General features: G+C 41.8%; 2 protein-coding genes across 2 annotated transcripts in view; one reads left to right on the top strand and one right to left on the bottom strand.

Annotated features, from left to right (window-relative positions):
* Nucleotides 1-598, top strand: part of LOC144691645 (protein FAM162B-like) — a 48805-nt gene extending 48207 nt beyond the window's left edge. Inside the window, exon 4 of the mRNA XM_078559948.1 lies at nt 462-598. Within this exon, the coding sequence (XP_078416074.1) occupies nt 462-524 (63 nt within the window). The 3' untranslated portion in view covers nt 525-598. The remainder of the gene's footprint in view (nt 1-461) is intronic.
* The window catches only part of LOC144691643 (importin subunit alpha-5), a 51472-nt gene extending 25258 nt beyond the window's left edge, over nt 1-26214 (bottom strand). Inside the window, exons 1-4 of the mRNA XM_078559944.1 lie at nt 26075-26214; nt 8045-8186; nt 5204-5311; nt 3129-3228 (exon numbers count right to left, since the gene is read on the bottom strand). Coding sequence (XP_078416070.1) covers nt 3129-3228; nt 5204-5311; nt 8045-8173 — 337 coding nt within the window. The 5' untranslated portion in view covers nt 8174-8186; nt 26075-26214. The remainder of the gene's footprint in view (nt 1-3128; nt 3229-5203; nt 5312-8044; nt 8187-26074) is intronic.
* Nucleotides 26215-26678: the final 464 nt, after the last annotated feature.

The following is a 26678-nucleotide window of genomic DNA, read 5'->3' as shown; positions in this document are numbered from 1 at the left end:
CTCTGAAGAAGAGTCATACAGACACAAAAGGTTAACTCTGTTTCTCTCTCCACAAAGGCTGCCAGACTTGAGTTTTTCCAGTATTTTCTATTAGTGCAAGCTGGTGTTTATTCTCCACATAAGCAGCCAGTCTTAATCCCATGTTCCCTTCCAGTTACCAAATCCCATTACCACCTCGTCTTTCAACCATTGATCAAAGCCATTCTTACAAAATTGACACGGTCTCTACTTTAATCACCAAATCCATTAACAGGGACAGCAGCATAGTAGTTATGTTACTGGATGAGTAATTCAGAGGTATGGACTAATGCTCTGAACACATGTTCAAATCCCACCACAGCAGCTAGGGAAATTTAATTAAGAAATCTGGAATAAAATGCTAACCTCAATGCCAGTCTCAATAATTATTATGAAACGACTGGATTGTCTTTAAAAACCTACTTGGTTCACTCATTCTTCAGGAACAGCAATCTGGAATCCTTACCCAGTCTGACCTTCATGTGACTCCAGACTCACAGCAATGAGGTTGTCTCTTAACTGCCCTCTGATCTGGCCTTGAAAACCACTCAATTATATCAAAACACTAACGAAAATTTGAAGAATAAAACCAGACGGATCATACGGCACCAACCTACACACTGGAAACAACACCCTACCCAGTAGAATAGCAAAGTCCTCCTCACTAACATGGGGGATTTATCTGTGCCAAAATTGGGAAAGGTGTCCCACAGACTAGGTGAGTAACAGCCTTATAGTCATACCGAATCATACCTGATAGCCAAAGTCCCAGACTTCTCCATCACCATCCTTGGCAATGCCTCATCCCACTGGCAGGCCAGACCCACCAGAGGTGGCAACACAGTAGGAATGCCAGGAGCAAGTGACCCTGGGAGTCCTCAACATTGACTCTGGAGTCGATGAAGTTTCATTGCATCAGGTCAAACACGGGCAAGGAAACCGCCTACTGATTATCCCCTATCACCTTCCATCAGCTGAGGAATCAGTACTCCTCCATGTTGAACACCACTCGGAAGAAGCACCGATGGAAACAAGGACACAATGTACTCAGGGTGAGCAACTTCGATGTCGATTACCAAACGTGCGCTGGCAGAATCCTGAAGGACACATTTGTCAGACTGGGCAGTAGATGGTGAAAGAACCAATGAGGGGGGGAAAAAAATGACTGAACTCGCCCTCACCAAACTAACTGCCATGGATGTGTCTGTCCATTACAGTATTGATTGGTGTGGCACTGCACAGTCCTTATGGAAACGATGTCCTGTCTTCACATTGAGAACACTTTCCATTGTCCTGTGTAACTCTCCATCGTCAGCTGTTCCTCAGTTCGAGGGTGACGTCTACTCAGTGTCCCGAATTTCTGCCATGGGTCTCCATTTGACTGAACAGGTCGATTCTGCACCGACAGATCTTTGGACACATGGGGCAAGACAGTGGGATCCAGAATGCAGGATTTGCTTCCTTTTCTTCCCTTCACTGCCGCTGCTCTGCCTCATCATTAAGACATTGTGACTCAAAAGCACCATTGACTAGAAACTGAACTGAACCAGCCATATGAATACTGTGGCTACAAGAACAAGTCAGAGGCTGGGAATTCTGCAGTGAGTAACTCACCACCTGACTTCCAAAAGCCTGTCCACCATCTACAAGGCACAAGTCAGGAGCGTGATGGAATACTCTCCATTTGCCTGGACAAGTGCAGCTCCAACACCACTCAAGAAACTCCCACATTCAGGACAAAGTAGCCCAGTTGATTGGCACCCATCCATTACCTTAAACATTCACTCACTTCGCCACCGTATATGATGGCAGTAATGTGCACGCTATCTACTGGATGCAATGCAGCAACAAACCAAACCTCCTTCGACAGCAGCTTCAATCCTGTGACCTCTAGAAGCCACCTAGAAGCACTACCACCTGCAAGAGCCTGCCCAAACTGTACACCATCCTGACGTGGAAATATATTGCCATTCCTTCAGGGTCACTGTGTCAAAATCCTGGAACTCCTTTCCCAACAGGACCCTGGATATAACCACACCACACGGACTGCAGTGATTCAAGGTGGCAGCTCAGCACCACCTTTTTGGGACAATTGGGGATGGACAATAAATGCTGGCCTTGCCATCCAATTACAAAATGTGCATTCCACAGTTCAACAACCCCTGGCTAAAATAAAACTTTTCTCCTGCTCTCTACCCCAAATCTCTTGCATTTAATCTTATAGCTATATCCCCTTGTTTTAACCCAATGGAAAGTGTCTATCTGCTCTGCCCTGATCCTTCAAAGGTTTAAACAGATCACCCCAAATTTTATGGCTTTACTGTTTTTCTTAAATGAGGTGCCAAAGCTGCATTTACTTGGTTGCAGCCACTGACATTTTGTATCAATTCATCGTAATTTAGTATCATCTACTTTAAAACCAAATTTTATTCTGAAGAAGGGTCATATGGACCCGAAATGTTAACTTCGTTTTTTTCCCTCTCTACAGATGCTGTCAGACCTGCTGAGTTTTTGTTTCAGATTTCCAGCATCCGTAGCATTTTGCTTTTATTTTAACCAAATTTTATTGGCCTGTTTTATTATATCTATCTGTACTGTCACATTCAGGAAATTATGCATTTGAATCCCCAAGTCTCTGTTCATCTACACTGTGCAGCACGTTTCTATCTACTTACTCTCTGTTTCCAAGCCAATCATTTATATGTAACAAGTGAGCATAGAACAGACCGAGTTACACCAAGCTCAATCGTTCTCCGGTCTGAGAAACACCCAAAGTTCAGTTAAACCCCATTTACAATTAAAATTCATGAGTATCAATGTTAAGATGCTCAGGATTATAACTAATGATGAAATCTGCACAAAATATTGTCATTTTACTTACACAAAGAACTAAATATCAAAAAGGCAGTGCGTTACACCATGGAGCACTAACATTGTATTTTTATATGTTGTAAGTTCCCAAATCTTGAACCTGAGCTAGGCAACATTAGCATAAGAGCAGAGATTGCCATTTCACCATCTCAGTTCAAGAAGTAAGAGCATTGTTATTATTCTAATTTTGTTTGCATGCTTAAAGATGATGTTGAATGCTGCACAAATTATGTTTTCACCTTTGGAAAGGAGTTTCCGAAATTTCTGGGTAGCAGCCAGCTGCTGTTCAGAATTATTAGAGAAAATCATCTGTACCATGTCCGAGGTGATTACTCCAGTCTGTATATACAAGGGAGAAGACAGTGAATCAGAATTGCTAATAACAAAAAATACTGAGTCAGCATTAGGCAGGGCTTTTCCCTTATGTGAGCTGCATTGTGTTATATCTAAACTGGTCTCAAAGTCTACTTCCGGTTCAGAATCACTCTGGTACATGTCTGATATCTTAATTTATTATTGGAAGATTCAAAAGGGATTTCAGGCTAAAAGGAAAAGACTTGCCTTTCTATAGAATCTCAATGTCAAACTATCTGCATTTGACCAAATGGATTCTTTTGAGGTACAGCCAATTGCCATATAATTGGCATTGCAGAGAACTGTGGCAGCAATTTCCATCAAGTCCAAAAAACAAGTGAGGTAAACAACCAGTTAACCTTATTCTAGTGGTGTTGGTTTGAGGGAACATCTGATGTTTTCAAATAATGCCATGGGATTCTTAATATATTTATTTAAGGTGGGTGGAGTCTCAGTTGTTTCTCTCAGACGAAAGTTGACACCTCTAACAACACAGCCCTTTTATTAACATACTGAAGAGTCAGCTTAGAGAGGAACTTGAACTCAAGATCTTTCAGTTTAGAGGCAGCAGTATTATTAACTGAATCAGGCTGAGCTGCAGAATCTTCATAGAAAGTTCACCACAGTGACAAAGTAACTCAATATACTGGAGCACCATAGCAGGAAGAGAGGAGGGTCTATTTCCCAGGCTGCAGAATTCTCAATATCACTCAAAGAGAAAAAGGGCACCAGCAATTAACTCAAAGTATCATTGGAGACTGCCTTAAAAGCATTTCACCTGCTTATCTGCCCTTTTAGAGTGAAAGAACAAAGGGATTCATACCTTTACCAAAGAAAAATTCTCCAGGATGGAAAATTACTGTCTTAATTTTCTACCAAAGCCAAATACTTTGGTGGGCCCGCCAGCACTGGGAATGAGGCAGGCCTGCAGGAAATTTGGATCAAAATTTCATGTGAAATTCCACACTGCTGTTACTAAAGGTGAGTTTAGGATTCTCAGGACATACACTAATAGGTATCCAGCCTATAGCGCCTGTGTCACATGATCCCCAGCAACAACAAATAGCAAAGGCCAGAAAACTTAATTCTATTTGCACTTCTATTCCTTACATATGCTGGTCTGTCCCATATGAATTTCATGGGCCTAGAAGTCCACTTTTGCCTCACTTGTGGGTAAATCATAAGCCAAATCTATTAGTATTCACAGGATAACATGCACGTGATTATGGGAACATGAAATGGGAACTTTTTATGGACTTCAAAATTCCATGAATGCCCCTACATATCCTAAGAAAAAAAAGCTTAGACATCCCGACATTATAAAATAAGAGAAGGAACAGATCACTTGGCCGATCATCTATGCTAAACCATACAACTATGCACAGGTAAACCCTTTGCATCCACTTAGTGTTCTCACAAGGAAAGGCTGGCTGCAAATCAATACTCGTATATAAGTAAACACTGATAACTTAAAGATCAGTTCATAAATTCCACTGACATAACAGCACCTACATACTTAGCTTCTAAGGCAGTAGTTCCAAATATTCAAAAAATGATTGTACTTTTAAAAGCATACAGTGTGTGAGAAATTAAGGGGATACTATTTAAGGATATGCTCTTTTGAACATTTAAAATAAATCCTCAGATAGTCTTGTTCAGTAAATATGGTATTTATAATCTAAATGGAGCAGTAAACTTAACTAAATTATTTTTAAAGGCAGTTGTGGTATTGGTTTCAGTTATTTACTAAGCCATCTTCATAGGTTTGTCAGTATGTTTCAATACCTACTTTGCTAACCCACTTCAGTGGCAAAGTTGTTGGAGGAAGACGTGACATTGCCTTTTCATTTATGCTAATCATGATTTACTTGAGGGATTAGTGCAGAAATTTGCAAGCTGTGTCAACTTGCCTTATTGGTTGGACAGAACGTGTTGCAGCAGAAGATGACACATTGCTTACCAAAGCCATATCCATGTTTACTTGAGACTCATGGAATCCACTGTCACTCATTACCTCTTCCTCTTCCTCTTCCTGTTCTGTATTTGCAACATTTCTACGTTTGAATAGCTGAAGAAACAGAAAGCAAACATTAAAATACACAACTGGGTAGGGGAAAGTAAGGAAGAGAAGATAAATTAAATTAATTTGTCACGGTAGTGGAGATATCATCCATTATTTTAGCACTTAAGAGCAAATGCAAAAATCAGTAAATTGTAATCAGATATACAATCGTACAGAATAGCAAATATTTAGAAATAACCATAGTTCAATTAAGTTAGGATGTTTACAATTTTACTTTTCAGAAAACTATGCGTGGACTATTTGTAATAAAAACAGAGAAATAAAACGAGTAGGCCATTTGGCCCTTCAAGCCTGCTCAGAATTCAATACGATTATGGCAGATCTACACCCTCCTGCACTACCCCCCATATCCTTCAATGTCCAAAAAAATCTGACTCGGATATACTCAACGACTAAGCACCAACAGTCCTCTGGGTTAGAGAACGATAAAGATTCATGTCCCTTTGAGTCAAAAAATTCCTCTCCATCTCAGTCCTAATGGCCCACTTATTGGCGACTTTGACCCTTAGTTCTACACCTAGGAGAAACATCCTTCCAGCATATCCTATCAAGCCTCTTAAGAATTTTACATGATTTAATGAGGTCGTTTCTCATTCTTCAAAATTCTAAGGAATATAAGCCTAGTGTGTTCAATCTCTCCTCATTAGACAGCCCCTTCACACAAAAATCTGCCTAGAGACTCTCCGTTGTACTCCATCTAAGGAGAGTAAATCTCTCCTTAGGAAAGGAGACTAAAACTGTAGACATTACTCCAAATCATACAGCAAAAATTGTCAACATGGTAGTTTTATTTTGAAGCTGAATCAAAAGCATAAAACTTGAAAATCTTATCTATATTCAGTTGGAATTAAGCAGATGTCAAGATCACGCAGATCTCCACTTTACAAATATGGTACAAACAGGCAAAATCTTGAAACACTTTCTTTGAGTGCAGTACAGAAAATCCAAACTCAGTTTAACTTGTAATCAAAACGAATTTCATTTTTACCTTTCCCCTTCTTTCTTTCTTGTATTTAGATTCTCCATATTATAGACAAGGTTCCAGGCGTTGGAAGATGATTTGCTTCTACCAATACCAAACTAAAACCAGCTGCATGGCAGCCTGTAATCATGACTCAAACCAACTTATTTTTCCTCCAATGTCTAAGGAGGTGTAAAGATGCTCCCAGATAGTGTGCCCACGATTCAGAACACATGGTCATAATCAAGGGAGGTGGTGATTGCAGCACTTGAGGTTGCAGAAACAAGGAGCAATGAAGCCATGAAGGGATTCAAATACAGGTTGAGAATTTTAAACTTGAAGTGTTTGAGGGCCAAAAGTCAATGTAAGCCAGCAAGGACATGTGTGATAGACGAGATGGACTTGGCATGCATTGGATCAGGGTAACAGAGTTTTGGATAACTTGAAGCTTGCAGAGGGTGAAAGATGTCAGGCCAGCACTGGAATAAAGTTAGTCCTGAGGTGATAAAGGCATAGATGAGGGTTTAAGCAAAAGAGCTGAGATGAGGCAAAGGCATTTGGGTGGAAGTAAGCAATCTTTAATGCATAGAATATTGGGTGAAAAGCTCAGTATGAGATCAAATAGGTCATCAAGTTTGTGAACAGCCTAGTTTAGCCAGATTCAGTGGTCAAGAAGAAGAAAAAAAAGTGTCAGACAAATCCTTGACACGAGGGCATGAAGTTTCTGGCAAAGAATAAAGACAAGGACATTGGTCTTCTGAATGCTTAATTGGTGGAAACTGGCTCATCTGACACCAGATGCTGGACAAGCAGTCTGACCGAGGCAGTGGAGGAGTTGAGGGGTTGTGCTGGACAGAAGCTGAATCCTCATCTGCAGATGTTGCTGCCAAGCAGTAGACAAGGAAGAGGGGCCAAAAATGGATTCTTCATGATTTCCCCAAGGTTACAGTGTTGGGGTGGGGAAAAGAAACCAGTGCTAGAGATCCTCTGACTATGAGTGGTTGGGTAAGAGTGGAACCAAGCAAGGGCTGTCCAAAAAAGCTGGACAAATAGAGGACAGCTATTGGAGAAGATATGATCAACCATATAAAAGGATTGTAGTAAGGTCGAGGAGGGCAAGTGCACCATGGTCACATCGACAAAGAATGTAACTTGTGACTTTGGTAAAGGACATTTCAAAGCTTCATGAGGAGCAGAAATCCAACTGGAAGGAGTGAAGTAGGAAGTTGTTGGAGAATTGGCTAGGAATCTGGGAGGCAACAACATTTCAGAGATAAACAAAATTGGAGATGATTGTTTTGCAAGGCCAAGGGATTGCAAGCATTATTCTTCTGAAAGGGAAGGGGACAATCCCTGAGCAGAGGAAATCATTTACAATGTCTTCCAACAGGGGACCCAAGATAGGAAATTGGATGATCAGGAGTTTAATGGGAGCAGAGAGCAAAAGGTGGGTCTCACACTTGAGATAAGCTCAAAAAAGGCCTGGGTGGATATAGCAAACTACTGAGAGTGACTGTAACCCCACATTTTCTACCGAGTGTCAAAAGTTCAACAACACATCATATATTTAGTATCAGTATGAATACAAATGAGTAGAAACAAAAAGGTTTCTTGCTAAATGATGCACGCTGGTGTGATAGAAGTTAATATGCGTGGACTTATTTTTCCAATATGGCAGATAAAGTGAAATAAACTAAGTTCATCCCTCCCATCCTAAAATCTAGCCAACGACAGCAAAAAAAAAGCTTCAAGTCTACCTGTTCCTCACGTTTCTGTTTCCGTAGTTGCAGCCCTTCCTCTTCCCGTCGCCTTCTCATCTCATCAGGATTGAGAGAGTTGTTTTTGTAGCTCTTCAGCCGAAAATTTTCCTTCCCTGAACTTAACATGGTTTTGGGAAAACTGTGAAAACACAAATGTAGAAAGATTAAAAATCAATAAAATTATATTTATGTATGGTGTCCTTGCTTACCAGATAGTAAGCTCAGTGCCACCAAATGTTCCCTTTTCGCAACTCTGTGCAGGAACTGATCCTTGAAGGCTAAACCTACAGCAGTTAAAAAACTGAAAATGATGCAGCATCAATTAAGAAAAATCCAAGCTAATGAACTGCTTAAAAAACTGAAAAGTGAAAGCAATCAGCTGTATAAAATATCAATGTAAACTGTTTTGGTAAATATTGCTATTTGTGCACAAAATTGCTAAGTTTGTTGGCATGAGAGCTGCATACCAAAATATTGTGCTAAATGCTTCAAGAGATCCAAGACATCCGAGAAGCTAAATAAACAATTGCCTCTAATGACTAAGACTTCTCATGAGGATTCAATAGATCTATGACATTACATAAAAAGTTATCTACATGTAAAATTTCAGTCAGGTACTGGCAACATCCAAATAGTTATGCAAAATGTTGCCAGAATCTCCAAATGTGGCTGCCATCTTTCTTTGGTCTTTTTCAGGCATATAACTTAGCCATGAACAGTAGAGCTTGGACTCTATAATCCTGATTCTGTCCTTTGGTTTACAGCTCAGCTGAGGTTGTGCTGAGGTAAGGGAAAGCTAGTTGAATGGGCGAGAAAGGAATGGGAGGTTTTGCTAATAACTAGATAGATAGAGAGGGTGGGAGAAGACTCATCTGGAACATAAAATTCAACTATGGGCCAATTGGACCAAATGGCCTGTTTCTGTGTTGCACATTCTAAATAAATCTATGTAAGTAAGCCTGGGTACCAAAAAAACAGGATTAGTGTTAGGGGAATCATTTTGTTGGCAGGCAACACTTCCTACTATTTCTGTGCAGTTGCCAGTAGGCTCAACCACAAGCTTCAGGTTGATTCTGAGAATCTGCTAGCTACCTGCCAATTAGTTCAGACTTTCTACATTTGAAGTTTGAACATGGCCCCAACCGCTTCCTCTTCACCATGGATGTCCAATCCCTCTACACCTCCATCCCCCACCAGGATGGTCTGAGGGCCCTTAGCTTCTTCCTTGAACAGAGGCCCGAACAATCCCCATCCACCACCACTCTCCTCCGTCTGGCTGAACTTGTTCTCACACTGAACAATTTCTCCTTTAACTCCTCTCACTTCCTCCAAATAAAAGGTGTGGCTATGGCTCCCGCATGGGCCCCAGCTATGCCTGTCTCTTTATGGGGTATGTGGAACATTCCTTGTTCCAGTCCTACTCCGGCCCCCTCCCACAACTCTTTCTCCAGTACATCGATGATTACTTCGGTGCTGCTTCATGCTCTCGTCGGGACCTGGAAAAATTTATTAATTTTGCTTCCAATTTCCACCCCTCCATCATTTTCACATGGTCCATCTCTGACACTTCTCTTCCCTTCCTTGACCTCTCTATCTCAATTTCTGATGATAGACTGTCCACCAATATCCATTACAAGCCTACCGACTCCCACAGCTACCTCGACTACAGCTCCTCACACCCCGCTTCCTGTAAGGACTCCATCCCATTCTCTCAGTTCCTTCGCCTCCGTCGCATCTGTTCTGATGACGCTACCTTTAAAAACAGCTCCTCTGACATGTCCTCCTTCTTCCTTAACCGAGGTTTTCCACCCACGGTCGTTGACAGGGCCCTCAACCGTGTCCGGCCCATATCCCGCGCATCCACCCTCACGCCTTCTTCTCCTTCCCAGAAACATGATAGGGTCCCCCTTGTCCTCACTTATCACCCCACCAGCCTCCGCATTCAAAGGATCATCCTCCGCCATTTCCGCCAACTCCAGCATGATGCCACCACCAAACACATCTTCCCTTCACCCCCCCTGACGGCATTCCGTAGGGATCGTTCCCTCCGGGACACCCTGGTCCACTCCTCCATCACCCTCTGCTCCTCAACCCCCACCTATGGCACCTCCCCATGCCCACGCAGAAGATGCAACACCTGCCCCTTCACTTCCTCTCTCCTCACCGTCCAAGGGCCCAAATACTCCTTTCAAGTGAAGCAGCATGTCACTTGCATTTCCCCTAACTTAGTCTACTGCATTCGTTGCTCCCAATGCGGTCTCCTCTACATTGGAGAGACCAAACGCAAACTGGGCGACCGTTTTGCGGAACACCTGCGGTCTGTCCGCAAGAAAGACCCAAACCTCCCTGTCGCTTGCCATTTTAACACTCCACCCTGTTCTCTTGCCCACATGTCTGTCCTTGGCTTGCTGCATTGTTCCAGTGAAGCCCAACGCAAACTGGAGGAACAGCACCTCATCTTCCGACTAGGCACTTTACAGCCTTCCGGGCTGAATATTGAATTCAACAACTTTAGATCTTAAACTCCCCCTCCCCCCATCCCCACCCCGTTTCTCCCCCCTCCCTTTTTTTTCCAATAATTTATATAGATTCTTCTTTTCCCACCTATTTCCATTATTTTTAAATCTAAAACTAAAACCTTGTTAGTCTTTCCACCCCACCCCCACTAGAGCTGTACCTTGAGTATCCTGTCTTCCATTCTTAATTAGCACTTTTCTTAGACAATATCACCACCTTCAACACCTCTTTGATCCTTTTGTCTGTGACATCTTTTGATTATCTGCTCCTATCACTGCTTATCTCCACAATCACCACACCCTCAACTTCTCTCTCCCACCACCCCCCCCACCTTAGACCAGCTTATATTTCACCTTTCTCCTAACTATACTCAGTTCTGCCGAAGGGTCATGAAGACTCGAAACGTTAACTGATTTCTTCTCCACCGATGCTGCCAGACCTGCTGAGTTTTTCCAGGTAATTCTGTTTTTGTTTTGTTTTGGATTTCCAGCATCCGCAGTAGCTTTTAGCTTTTTGTTTTTATCCAATTATCCAGATGACTGAACAGATTCGATGCTTGTGCAGATTCTTATCCTCTGGAAGCCCATATTGCAAACATCTAGAGACACATCTTTATCTAACATTGAATGGTCTCAGAAAAAAACTTCAACTAGATTAGTCAGATATGACCTATCTTTCACAAATCCATGCTGACTAATACTCGTCCAAGTGCTCAGCTATTCTGTCGATGATAAATCCCAATGAATTCCACACAACAGATATTAAACTGACAGGTTTGTAGTTACTTGGTTTCGCTCTCCCTCTCCTTTTAAAATCAGAGTTGACATTTGAAATTTGTCATATTTACTCATTAACCTGGTCAAAGCCAACCTGAAAGGGTTTCAAACTTGCAGTCCTTCAGTGAAGCTTGTTATACTTGTAGGAACATGCAAAAGACAAGTTGGACCAGTAGCTTAGAGGAAATCTGGTTTAATACTGCATTTTACTTCTCTTGCCTACTTTGACATACACGAGGCTGAATCTATTTCAAACAAGAGGGTACTCAGTAGAGCGTATTTCTCCACCACACTGTTAACTCAACGTTATCACAATTACACAACTCTTTGAGATTTTTCCCTGCCTGGTTGATGCTTTGTATCTACAAAGCTGGAAAAGAGAAACCATTTCATTAAGCGTTTCCATCTCACTGGCAGACCAACAAACAGGGGAGAAATTATTACCTCCACCCACTTTCAGTGGCAGAGGTAACAATGCCATTTACTCCAATGCTGGACCAAACTGCGTCATGATATCATCAATGCAACTGCTTTTTCATTCACTACTTACACATATTTTGTTCCTATTATACCTACAAACAAGAACTGGCCTATTTCGTCACAAAAATCAGAAGCAAAATACATTCATAACAATAGGATGATGCAAAGCAGAGATTCATTAAACATAGAACAATTCCACAAGCTCCTCTATCTTTTCAACCAACAATTTTTGGCCAGGTACCGAGGCATGAGAAAAGGCTTTCATAGTAGGAAAATACTTCACAAATAGTGGGCAGGGCCAACACCTATAAGCAAAGAAAATCTGGCAAACCGCATACAAATTTATTCATATGTTCTACTTCTCCTCTTACGCTCAAGAGAATTTTCTGTTTTCTCTATGCTCAGTCCGAACCTTCAGTTTAGCATGCCACTAGTTGGCAAGTTATTCCCCAATTTAATTTGCTCCACAAGTCTACTCTTTCAGCCAGACACAGGGGCTAGGAAATAGGAACAGGTCATTCATCCCCACAAACCTGTTCCACCAATCAATTAGATCATGGCAATCGTCTGTATCCCAACTCCATCTGTCTGCTTTGATTCCGTAACCCATAGTAGAAAAATCTATCGAGCTCAGTTTTGAAATGTTCAACTAACTGGCCTCAAACAGCTTTTTGGGGGAAAGTGTGTTGCAGATTTCCGCCACCCTTTTCTGACGTCAGTCTAATCGCCTGGCTCTAATTTTAAAAATAATACCCCCTTGTTCAGGACTCTCCCACCAGAGGAAAAAAAGTGACTTACTCTATAAAATTATTTAATCATTTTACACACTTCAATTAGATCAACCCTCATTCTTCTATATCCAAGGGAATACAAGCCTACTCTTTACCACCTGTACTCAAATGTAACACTTTTAGCCCTGATAATGTTCTGGTGAATGCGCTGCAACATCTCCAAGGTCACATTTTCTTTCTGAGTCCCAGTGCCCATAGCTGAATGCAATTTTCTACACAGAGTCTAACCAGAGCTCTACATAGCTGTAACGTAATTTCTAGATATGCTTCCGAACCAAAACACACATCAGGAAGAGAAATGTTTAGAGAAGCCAGCAGTATTTTTTCAGTTCAGATCCAGGTGGGAAAAAAAAGGAGAAATGAAAGATAGCAAATGAGCTGTAGAAACCAATAAGAGAGGCAAGAAAAATCAAAAATACAGAGCTCCAGTTACAATGCAATGAAGCATTTTGTTTAAAAAAGATAGATTTACATTTAAGGATACACACAAATGCAGGATTTACAGAAATCCCATACAACATGAGAATCATTTATAAATTTCTGATTAAACTAACAGTGCTCGAGTTAGCTGATCTCAGCTGGGCAGCAGTAGGGGAAATTATGATAAATCTCAATGTCTGCAGGGGTTTTTCTGGGGCATGAAGGGGAGGCAGATTAGCCACAGCTCCTGTACCTGATCACTACCTGGTACCTTGTTGGAAAACTTACTTGGATCATTCACATATTAATGTTAGAGGAGTAAATAGGATTGGCATGACTCTAATGCTCTCTCCTCAGTCAATATCAAACTACCATTCACATTCAAAAGCCACACGAAGAAAAACAGGTACCGAAGAACAGCTAATACTAGTGAATCACACGAGGAAGGGAAATGAGGAGATAAATAATCGTGCAAGTTTGTAAGTTTGTTAGTGAAGTGTATAAAGCTAAAAAAAACCTCATGAAAATCTATTTCTGGAGATGCTGAAGTTGGTGGAGTGGGAAATGAAATTGCTAAAAATCTTTTATACTCTGGTTTCCAAATCCCAATGACATGGTATTCAATGATTCAAAAACAAACAATATTTTTATTGGTATTTGTAGCCCTGAAAATTTAATTATGCTCAGAGAAAAGCAAGTATCTTTTAACTCATTTATTATTGCATATTGTGACAACAGAAATGTAACAAACATGCAATGGACAAGGGCAGACGCATGGGAATACCGCCACATGGAAGCTCCTCTCCAAGCCACTCACCTTCTTGATGTAATATTGCCGTTCCTTCACTGTCACTGGGTCAAAATCCTGGAACTCCCTCTCTAACAGCACTGTGCTCCCTAACACCTATACCACATGGACTACAGCAGTTCAAGAAGGCAGCTCACCACCATCTTCTCAAAAACAATTAGGGATGGGCAATAAATGCTGGCCTAGCCAGCAATGCCCAACTCTCTTAAATGAATTAAAAAATGGAGGAAGATTTAAAGTGACAATGCTCTTCAAGCTATAAGCTTGAATGAAGAGAGGTCACTAAATGAACTGACATTATACCATTGTAATGATTTTGAACTTAACTCAAGTGAATAACGTTGTTCCAGTAGTGTCAGGACTTGGGCAGGCCCAATACTGCAGTTTGTAAAGTCCAACTTATAGGAAACTAAATCACTTCTAAGAGAAATTTAAGTATTTGTCTGTGAAGTGTTATATGGAATTAACTAGACAGTTCATCTTAGTATAAAATTGTACATGGTTTGTTGGCTAACCCCCCCACCCCCAGTAAATCTGAAGGTACTCAGTAAGGCAGCATCTGCGCTTAAAAAAAAGTCAATGTTTCAAATCAAAGACCATCCTCAGGACCCTCAGATGGAATAATTCCTGCTGCTATATTCCATTACTTAACCAGTTTTGCAAATCCTGACATAAATGCACATGAACACATCAGTTTTTACTGAAGTAGTGATTTCAAAGCACAAACACAATTTTGTTTACTTATAATTGACATAGGATTGCAGTGACAGAAAAAGCTGCTTTTAGTGATAAGTGAGATTTCTGGAGAATACAAAGTACTCAAGGAATAATGAGCCGCAACTTCCAAGCTCCAGGGCAGTGTACCTGAGGGGTACCCCAAAGGTGTGCTCGGGAATTCTGCCCACCCCCGGGGTTCCCAGATAAAGATTGCAGGGCAACTGCCTGGGAGTTCAAACTTCCTTTAATACCTGGATGGGCGGGTTGTCTTATGAGGAAAGGTTGGACAGACTAGGCTTGTATATGCTGGAGTTTACAAGGTAACTTGACTGAAATATAAAAGATCCCGAGGGGTCTTGACAGGGTGGATACGGAAAGGATGTTTCCCCTTGTGGGAGAATCTACAATTAGGGTCACTATTTAAAAATAAGGGGTCACCCATTTAAGAGAGAGGTGAGGAGAAATTTTCTGTGAGGGCCGTGAGTCTTTGGAACACCTCCTCGAAAGGTAGTGGAAGCAGAGTCTTTGAATATTTTTAAGACAGAAATAGATAGATGTTTGATAAGCAAGGGGGTGAAAGGTTATTGTGGGTAGACAGGAATGTGGAGTTGAAGTTACAATCAGATCAGTCATGATCTTATTAAAAGGTGGAGCAGGCTTGAGGGGCCGAGTGGCCTACTCCTAGTTTGTATGTCCTTTGGGCAATTGCCCTGCACTGGGAACCGTCCGAAAATGCGATTTAAATCGCAAACTGTCTTACAGCAAGAGTTACCCAGAAAAAGTTAGAATTAAAAATTCTGGCTTCTGGGTAACTATTGTACTGACATCCCCTGACCCCACCACCCACTACCACCACCAGCCTCCCCCCCATCTCTCCCCAATGAACTCCTACCCACTTACCTTAGACATTTACCTTCTCCCTGGCTTGTTAAAATGGCTGGACCTTTAAACTTACAGCATCAGCTACCGTAAACCAGGTAAGAAAGGGACATGGCTTACTTACCTTCGACTGAGCTGCCCTGACTGTAGGCCACGGGAACCCACTGTGCTACAGAGATCTTGCCCAGCCTGAGTCAGAAGGTTGGGCAAAATAGGAGCAGCTGGGTTTCAAGTTTAAGTAATTGCGAGCAGAGTGGCAATCCAAATCAACTGCCATTCCACCAGAAGTTACAGGCCAATGAAAATTGAAGCTTTTTTTCCTTTTTAAATGTGATGATAATTTCTCTCCTTCTACATTACCCCTTAGCTTCGTCTTTCCCTACATCACATCCAGCCTTTTACTCTGTTTGCAGATCTCAAGATGTTCTCATTCATGCCACTTTAGGAACATAGGACTTTGGTCTACTACTGCTCTTTTCAGCCCTTCAAGCCTGCTCCACCATTCAATAAGATCATGGCTGATCTGGTTGTGGTCTCTTTCCTGTCTACCTCCATAACCCTTGTCTATCAAAAATCTGTCTAACTCTACCTTGAATAAATTCAATGATCCAGTCCCCACTCCTCTCTAATTCTCCCTCCTATTAACAACCTTCAGAAAAAGAACATCTATCTTCGAAGGGAGAACCTTATTCTTTGAACAAAGAGTATATGGGTGCCTGAAAAACGTTTGTCCTAAAATTTAAAACATTCACGTACAATCTTGGCCATTATGCGCACAACATACCAGTTGTTTTCCCAACCCATCATTCCAACATCCTGAAGGTGGTAGTGACACATTGGGTTATGCTACTACAAACAATTGACCAGTCCCTCATATCCTTCCTTTAGTTCTGTGAAATTAGGGCATGTCCAGCAAACCATCAAAATCAGAAACTCAAACTTTCAACTCCTAATACTGCCACCAATTTGAAGGTGAGAAGGGAAAGCAGAAACAGAACTTGAATACTTCCCATTGATAAATGAGTGAAATGCTGCATTATATGATTGTGATAACTACAACTGCATTTTGGTAATGGCACCAACTCCTGATGCATCGATGTTGATCGATAGCTGATGCAGCCAACTATAACCTGGAAGTAAACTTGGGGGATTTGGCAAGGTTGGTAAAACGGACCTGTTTAAATATAAATATTCAGATATCACAATGAAAATTCTGGCTATGCCTAAACGGCAACTCTCAACAGTACCTGCTTCCCAATAGGATAATTTATGTTTGGTTTCCAAAGTCAAAGTTTTATTTGCTCAAATCAAAATCAGAACAATAATTAATGGTTTAGGAAAAATTTCCTGGATAAGGAATACTGATATACAGTAAAACACAACTCATGAAATAAAAGGCACATCAGCACTATTTTTTTTTTACACATGTATCAAGTATAATATCAGTCAGCTATAATGTGCCACTGCTGGCTATGACATATATTGTACGACTTTCTGCAGGCCATACATTCTAAATAGAATTCAAAATACTAGAGATTGCATAATCAAGAATTATTGACGGAATAAATATGTTATTACTTTTTAATCTGTGTTATACAGGTATGTGCGTCTGTGGAACGAATTTTGATCGAATGTTTTAAAATGGAATTATTACAACAGCACAGGTTATTTTAGTGAGATGAATACTCAACATGTTCAAACACTGTGTGGAAGCAAAGTGAATACTATGCTTTAATATATATAGCCAAAACAATAGAATACTAGTAGAAAGTCATGTCTGTATTGCATAATACTACAGACCACATCTTCAGTACTGCATCTAATCTTGTCACAATCTTGCTACCAAGGAAACCAGCCCTGGAAGATATTTACAGTAAAGCCACAAGACTGACTCCTATAACATATGTTTCAATGGGCTATATCAAGCATTGGGGTATCTGCTTCTTAATGGATGAATGAGCCAAGATGGTTTATATGGCACTCCTCCTTAGTATCTTCAATATCAACATCCTTCCCTTTGACCTCTGCTGAGGAAAACAAAAACAGCAGTGGCATGGGAACACTATCATCTCCAAATCACACAACATTCTGACTTGCACAGATAAAATCATCATGTCTTCATTGCTATTGGGTCAGTAGCCTAGAATTTCCTATATGAACACCACTGTGGGAGAGTGATCACTACAAGGACAGCAACAGATCAAGAAATACAACTACAATGGGTAATAAATGCAGCCACACCAATGTGTCAACATCCCAAGGCCAATTTTTAAAAAGATTTTTAAAAACATTGCAGAATTTCCTGTATTTCTTTACACAATCTGAAATAAAAGGTATCAGAAATGCACAAGTCATTCAGCATCTTCAAGTGAAGACTGGTTTAACATTTCAGACAGTATCCTTTGTCAAAACTGGCTAGATCAGGCAGAAGAGGTCCCTTTAAAAGATTGACAAAATTATGGGGAGAAAAATGAACAGATCTCAAGCTTGTTTATTCAACTTTCACAAAGGGACAGATGATGGGTTTAACTGCCTGCACAGAAATATTAAAAAACAAGCTCAAAATAGCCAAAAAAATAATAAAGTGGCTTTATCAGGCATCATTACACTCATCTTTTTGTAAAGGCTCATGCCAAGGTAAAATTCTATGATCACTGACATACTTCTAAACCCTTATACTGAAGTGCCCATTTGTCATTTATGAACCCAGACTATAAAAAAAAAGGCTTGCTGCACATTTATTAAAAAAACTCTGGGACACATCACAATTGAGCCAAAACTTGTTCTCAACAAAAATCTATAGTCAAGCACAAGTCACTAAACAAGAATGAAGGATCTCCTTTTTTTGCCTTGGATAGATCTGGGGGAATGAGGCCATTTCTCCACTCAGACCGGAAACAACGCCAGGATCAAATCACTCAGGCCAGGGTTTGAACCTTCCTGCCACATGTAGGTCAGTACCATATCAGACTGCACATTTCTTTCCTTGTTAAATAGAAGATGATGCAAAACACCCTGCATCACTATTTGAAGAGGAGTTCCCTGATGTCCTGGGGAATGTTCAGCCCTCAACCACCACCACAAAAATGGTCAATTGATTACCTCATTTGCTGTTTGAGGGGCCGTTCTGTGCACAAACTGACTACTGTGCATGCCTACAAAACAACATGGTTCTATGAAGCACAGGCACAATAGACTAATTGGCATCCTCACTGATTGTAAATGTATACTGTTCTATAGCAAGGACAACGCTTCAAAAAATTAGGTCATTAGCTGTGAAGCACTGTAAAGATGTTTCAAGAACATGCTGTATAAATGAAGCGGCTCTCATTTTATTTTATATAATTAATCTGCCATAAAGTCTTAGAACAAGTGTGCCAACACCATTCCTTTACATGAAAGCCCACTTCATAACAACAGCCTAGCATTACTGTGAAGGTCAGAGCATATGTGGAGCCACATACCTGTTTCGCCCAAGAGAATGTTTAGAGGCTTGTTTCTCCTTCAAGATACTGGGACTACATCTTGTTAGATAAGAGCTTAAAATGTATCTGATCTGCAAGTTGCATCTTTTCTGTATGAAATCTAAGTGAGCAAAAAATCTGAAATCGCTTGACTTGGTTGACCAACTCCACAAATATCTTTATAGGAGCCCCTGCCCAATAATCTCAAGCCACCAGAGATTACGGGCACAGCATTTCAGAACTCTTAAAAGAACACAAAAGCACATCTGAAAACTTTCCTCGTAGAAAAGGTTCTCCACAAATCCTCACTATATTCTTTCCCGTACAAGGTGGTATGGCCTTGAACTTAAACACACTCTGGTGCTGAATTTGGAAATACAGGGTTTGATTATTAATGCAACTGGTGGACTCTCTCATCGTGGTAAATAGCTTAATTTACTATCACAACATTCAGAGACTGTCCAGAAAAAGTGTTGCACTTTTATGAAAACAGTTCACGTGCAAAGAGAAGGCAAAATTCTGATCAAGGTTTCTTTAATCAGATAATGCAAATCATTATGAAGGTCAAGAACGCAGAGGTTAAATTTAATCACCCTTAATACTCAATGCTGACCCGGTTAGCCTGAATTTATGGACTGGCTTTTCTGGGCGTATTCCCCGTGCTCTACCACCCCCCACCTAAAATGTCGATCGGCAGACCACCCACGAAAAAATTGGCTGCCCTGCAGTGCAGCAGTGTTAATTAGCTCAAGGTGAGACTTCTGCTGCCATCTGGAGAGGAAGTCCTGCCTTAGAGAGCTGCTGGCCAATCTGATTTGCCCAGTAGCGCCAGGTTCCAGCAGTTGCCACTGCTGGGACTACAGGCAATCTTTGAACACGAGGAGATTATAGAGCTGGACTTCATTAAGTCCAGGTATCGGCACAGCCTTGCTGGCAGACCACAGCGAGCAGGGTTGGGGACTGGGCTTGAGGGTTAAGGATGAGGATCAGAGGGAAGATATGACTTTGGGGGCAGGGGATGCCTCCAATGGGCACAGAGGACCCTCAAAGGAAGTTCCCCCTCCTTTGCCCGAACCAATCTATGAAGCTAAAACTGCCAGGCTACCCACCTGATGTGGCCCCCTGCCACCCGCACCCACTGTGGGTAAAATAGCAGAGGAGGTGGATTGAGGCCTTCAGGTGACCATTAATTGGCCACTTAAGGGCCTCAATGGGAATAAGGGTGGTCAGACAGCCTGATTCCTTGCCTACTCTCCCGTAAAATGGGACATAGGCCAGGGGGCAGGTGAGAAGGCCATTTGGTGCATATTACAAGCTCCCCTCCACCTTCAAACGTGCCAGCAGGGGGACATAAAATGCAGCTCTATGGAGGTTTTCTTTTATGTTGTGGATTCAACCATGGATCAGGCTATTTTGGATCTGGTAATGTGTAATGAGACAGGTGTAAGAGTTCAAAGATCCCATAGGAAATAGTGAACATAACATGGTAGCATTTAGCAGTTTGAGAGTGAGAAACTTGGGTCGGAAACAATTGTGCTAAATTTAAATAAGGGTAATTACAAAGGAATGAGGACAGAGTTGGCTGGAGTGGAATGGCAAAGGAGTTTAGCAGAAAAGACGGTTGACATTTAAGGAAATGGATCACGGCTCACAACAAAGATATATCCCAGTGAGAAGGAGGGATTCTAGGAAGGGGATAAACCAACCATGGTTAACCAAAGGAAGTTAAGGATAGTATCAAATTGAAAGAAAAAACATACAATGTGGCAAAGATTAGTGGTAAGCCAGAGATTTGGGAAAAAATTTTTTAAATCAACAAAAGACAACCAAAAAAGAGGGAAAAAATAAACTTTGAGGGTAAGCTAGCAAATAATATAAAAATGGACAGTAAGAGCTTCTTTAAATATATAGAAAGGAAGAGAGAGGCCAAAGTGAACATAGGCCCCTAGAATGAGGCTAGAGAAATAATAATGGGGAACCAGGAAATGGCAGGGGAGTTGAATAAATACTTTATATTAGTCTTAATGATAGAAGACATAAATAGCATTCCAAAAATATTAAATAGTCAAGGGGCAAAGGGGGGTGGGGGGGTGGGAGGAGGAAATAAATACAATAACTATCACCAGAGAAAAAAGTACTAGGGAAACTAATGGGGCTAAAGGCTGATAAGTCCCCTGGACCTGATAGGTTGCATCCTAGGATATTGAAGGAAGTAGCTACACAAATAGTGGATGCCTTGGTAGTAATCTTCCGAGATTACTTAGATTCTGGACAAGTCCCAGAAGATTGGGAAACTGCCAATGTAATGTCCTTATTCAAAAAGGGAGGGAGACAAAAAAAAGGGTAACTATAGGTCAGTTAGCTTAACAGCCGTCATTGGGAAAATGTTGGAGTCTATCATAAAAGGATGGAATAGCAGAGCATTTAGAAATGCAGATATAATCAAGCAGAGTTTAGAATGGCTTCATGAAGGGGAAATCATGCCTGACAAATTATTACAATTCTTTGAGGTGGTAACAAGCAGTATAGATAAAGGGGAACCAGAAGATGTAAAATATTTGGATTTCCAACAGGTGTTCGAGAAGGTACCACTTTATAATAAGATAAAAGCCCATGGTGCTGGGGGTAGTATATTAGCATGGATACAGGATTGGCTAACTAACAGAAAAGAGAGTTGGGATAATGGGGGCATTTTCAGGATGGCAACCTGCATTTTTGGAGGCGATGGAGTAGAGGTACTGTCGCTGGATTAGTAGACCCAGGGACCCAAGGTAATGCTCTAGAGACCCAGATTCGAATCCTGCCACAGCAGATGGTAGAATTTGAATTCAATAAAATTCTGGAATTAAATGTCTAATGATGACCATGTCGATTGTTGTAAAAACCTATCTGGTTCACTAATGTCCTTTAGGGAAGGAACTCCGGACCCACAACAATGAGGTTGACTCTTAAATGCCCTCAGTTGTATCGAACACAATTTGAATGAAGCACTGAGGGTGGCAAGGGTGCAGAATGCACTCTGGGCGGGGGATTTCAATGTCCATCACCAAGAGTGGCTCAGTAGTGGACAAAGTGTCCTAACTGACACAGCTACTAGACCGGGTCTGCAGCAGGTGGTGAGGGAACCAAGAGGGAAAAACATACCTGACCTCATCCTCACCAACCTGCCTGTCACAGCGATCCCACAACCAGCGGATCAGATCTAAGCTCTGCAGTCCTGCCACATCCAGTCATGAATGGTGGTGGACAATTAAACAACTCACTGGGGTGGTGGCTCCACAAATATCCCCATCTTCAATGATGGAGGGGCCCAGCACATCAGTGCAAAAGATAAGGCTATAAGATAAGCATTTGCCAGAAGTGCCTAGCGCATGATCCATCTCTGCCTCCTCCACAGGTCCCCAGCATCACAGATGCCAGTCTTCAGCCAATTCGATTCACTCCTGGATACTGGATACAGGCACTGGATACTGCAAAGGCTATGGGCCGTGACAATATTCCGGCAATAGTACTGAAGACTTGTGCTCCATAACTTGCCGTGCCCCTAGCCAAGCTGTTCCAGTACAGCTACAACACTGGCATGTACCTGGCTATCTGGAAAATTGTGCAGGATGTACCTGGGCAGCAAAAAGCAGGACAAATCCAACCCAGCCAATTACTTCCCCATCAGTCTACTCTCCATCATCAGCAAAGTAATGGCAGGGGTCATCAACAGTGCTATCCAAGCAGCATTTTCTCAGCAATGACCTGCTCACTGACACCCAGTTTGGGTTCTGCCACAGCCACTCAGCTCCAGACCTCATTACAACCTTGGTTCAAACATGGACAAAAGAGCTGGTCTCCATAGGTGAGGTGAGAGTGACTGCCCTTTACATCAATGCCACATTTGACAGTGTGGCATCGAGGAGCCGTAGCAAAACTGGAGTCAATGTGAATCAGGAGGAAAACTTTCCGCTGGTTGGAGTCATACCTGGCACAAAGGAAGATGGTTCTAGTTGTCGGAGGTCAGTCATCTCAGCTCCAGGACATTGCTGCAGGAGTTCCTCAGGGTAGTATCCTCAGCTGCTTCATCAGTGACCTTCCTTCCATCATAAGGTTAGAAGTGAGGATGTTTGCTGAAGATTGCACAATGTTCAGCACCATTTGCAACTCCTCAGATACTGAAGCAGTCCATGTCCAAATGCAAGAAGACCTGGACAATATCCAGGCTTGGGTTGACAAATGGCAAGTAACATTAGCGCCACACAAGTGTCAGGCAATGACCATCTCCAACAAGAGAGAATCCAACCATCGCCCCTTGATGTTCAATGGCGTTACCATCATTGAATCCCCCACTATCAACATCCTGGGGGTTACCATTGACCAGAAACTGAACTGGGCTAGCCATATAAATACTGTGGCTGCAAGAGAAGGTCAGAGGCTAGGAATTGTGCAACGAATATCTCACCTCCTGACTCCCAAAAGCCTGTCCACCATCTACAAGGCACTCGCCTGGATGAGTGCAGCTCCCACAACATTCAAGAAGCTCAACACCATCCAGGAAAAAGCAGCTCGCTTGATTGGTACCTCATCCACAAACATTCACTCCCTCCATCACTAATGCACAATAGCAGCAGTGTGTGCCATCTCTGAAATCCACTGCAGGAATTCACTGAAGCTCCTTCAACAGCACCTTCCAAACCCACGACCACTATCATCTAGAAAGACAAGGGCAGCTGATAGATGGGAGCACCACCACCTGGAAGTTCTCCTTCAAGTCACTCACCATCCTGACTTGGAAATATATTGCTGTTCCTGTCACTGGGTCAAAATCCTTGAACTCCCTTCCTAACAGCACTGTGGGTGTACCTACACCACATGGACTGCAGCGGTTCAAGGCAGCAGCTCACTTCAAGGGCAACTAGTGATGGGCAATAAATGCTGGCCCAGCCAGCAAAGCCCACATCCTATAAGTGAGTTAAAAAAAATTAGTGGAGTGCCACAGGGATCAGTGCTGGGGCCACAATTATTTACAATATACATTAATGATTTAGATGAGGGAAGTGAATGTACTATCGCCAAGTTTGCGAATGAGAAAATAAATAGGTGGGAAAACAAGTGATGAGGATGACAGAGTCTACAGAGGGATATAGCCAGGTTAAGTGAGTGGGCAAAAACTTGGATAGAATATAATGTGGGAAAACGTAAGGTTATGCATTTTGGCAGGAAGAATAGAAGAGTTGAATATAATTTACATGGAGAAAGACTGCAGAAAGCTACAGCATGGAGGGATTTAGGGGTCCTCATGTATGAATCCCAAAAAGCTAACATACAAGTTCAGCAGGTAATAGGAAAGGTAAATGGAATGTTGGCCTTTATTTCAAAGGGAATGGAATATAAAAATGGGGAAATCTTGCTAAAACTATACAAGGCACTAGCTCTGAAGAAAGTGTCATACGGACTCAAAACTTTAACACTGTCTTTCTCTCCACAGATGCTGTTAGACCTGCTGAGTTTTTCCAGCATTTTTCATGTTTGTTTCAAACATTTCTCTGCCAGGAAACAGGTCTATCCTTTGGATGAGATGTTAAACTATAGTCCTGCCCGTCCTCTCAGGTAGATGTAAAAGATCCCATGGCATTATTTCAAATTAGACCAATTAAGTTCTCCCTGGTGCCCTGGCAAATGTTTATCCTTCAACCATCATTAAAACAGATCCTCTGGTCACTACCACATTGTCATTTGAAAGTCAATTACTGTATGCAAATTGGTTGCCGCATTTCCTACTTTACAAAAGTGACTACACCTCTAAAGTATTTAATTGGCTGTAAAGCACTGTAAAGAATGTCCTGAAGTCACAAAAGGTGCTATATAAATGCAAGTCTTTATGTGGTTTGGCTTGTGAAGAATCATGGGATTTCTTGTCAGTTTTGTTTGGTTAATGAATTTCATGTTCTCTCTTTAGAAAACCCATGGGCCACAATTATGAAACTCAATTTAAAAAGTCTTTTCATCGACATTAATTCTATTAAATCAAATGTGTATCCTTTCCCTTAAAAATCTTGTAAGCAAGACGAATGTTGCTGTCTTTCTGCCTTAGGATGTCTAGCTTGTCTACTGTTATAAATTCACAGGCTTGCTATTAACATTTTCTTGAGCACAACAGTGTCAGTGCCAATTATCACTCCTTTAAGTGGAAGAGTATCTTTAGGGGTATGCCTACAACCATCCTAAAAATGGGTAAAAGTGTTGCTAATTACTACAAATCCAACAAAAAGGGTACATCCTCACTCGATAAAGTAGTTCATATTTTCAACTTCAAAATTAAAACAGTACTAAGTAGTAGGGAAGATGTATTCTAATCTTCCTCTTAAAATCTTCCTTTATAAAAATAAATCCTGATTAGAAAGAAATATTTATACTGCTACAATACAGAATATTCGAGCTATTCAGTAAGATTCTGGGCCTGACTGAAGCTTTTTTCACAACAGGGATTCAGTCACCTCTCATCTCAGCTAACAAAGCAGGAAAATTGGAATCCATCTGAAAACCAACATTCGTTCCTAGGTAAACAGTGTTGTACTGACTGGCATGGAAACTATTTTGCACCGGTTCTACTTCCCCTGTACTCCCTGTAATGGCATCTAATAGCACTGTGTACCATAATCACGCTAAAGTGCTTAGTGAAATCCATCTATCTATACAGAAGGTAATATCATACATCAGTCCCAAAGGTGGCAATTTTAGGGAAGTTTTACAAACTACTTTTATCTACCACATTTATTATATATAATCAATGCCATAGCAAATGCTTTAAATGACATTCAGATAGAAAACCTTGTGCAACTGTATTTAAGTCAAATTTATCGACTTGAAACGGGAATGAACGAGTCAAAATTACTAAAAAAAAACCCTCTGAGAGGATAAAGAACTACATTCTGACACTCCACCTTCCTCAACAAAATAATCCGGAAAACCTAAGCTAAGAGCCACCCTCGCTGGATATTTAATCAGTTTATATTGATGGCAATCCCGTGGCTTCCACCTACTTTAGGCCTTTGCCGGAATTTTAACACCTCACACCATTCAATAGAACAGCAGTGGGTGTTCTTACATAACTCGACTTCCACCACCACACTGATTCCATTCGATATTTCCGCGGCGTATTTAAACAGTGTAAACCAGCCCTAACTTACCAGCTATCTCCCCGGTATTTTGTGCTCAGAGCCGCGCTCTCTCCCCTTCACCTCCCGGTGCTTTCAGAAGCCCAGAGCCACTCGACCCCGCATGCGCATACTCACGACACCACCACACCTCCCCTGCTACGCATGCATAAACTCACGTCACCCGACCCCGCATGCGCATACTCACGACACCACCACACCTCCCCCGCTAAGCATGCATATGCTCACGTCATCCGGCTACGCATGCTTTTACTCACGCCCTCTTCCTCCTCCCCGCCCCCGGTCGCGCATGCTCACACCTCCATCTGCTTGGCTCGCGCTTCTCTGCTGACGTTCCAACCCGTCGCCTCCACTGCGCATGCTTCCCAGGCAAAATTCCCCCAAGCCCCGTGGATCAGCTGTTCCTTCGTTCAGGAGCCAGCAGAACTACAGGGGAATTCAAAACCCTTACATCAACCGGCTCGAATGTAACAAGAAAACGAAGGATGAACCAGCCCGCCTTTGACTAGGATTATGAACATCACCAACTGATATGTGTGGGAGGCATTGCACCGAGCGAATCGACTGCAGGGGAAGTCTAATAGTGGAGACTCTCACTAAAACGGTCATACGGCAA

Source organism: Cetorhinus maximus, chromosome 16 (assembly GCF_964194155.1).
Source record: "Cetorhinus maximus chromosome 16, sCetMax3.hap1.1, whole genome shotgun sequence".
Classification (NCBI taxonomy): Eukaryota; Metazoa; Chordata; class Chondrichthyes; order Lamniformes; family Cetorhinidae; genus Cetorhinus; species Cetorhinus maximus.
This window is presented reverse-complemented; position numbering and strand designations above follow the sequence as displayed.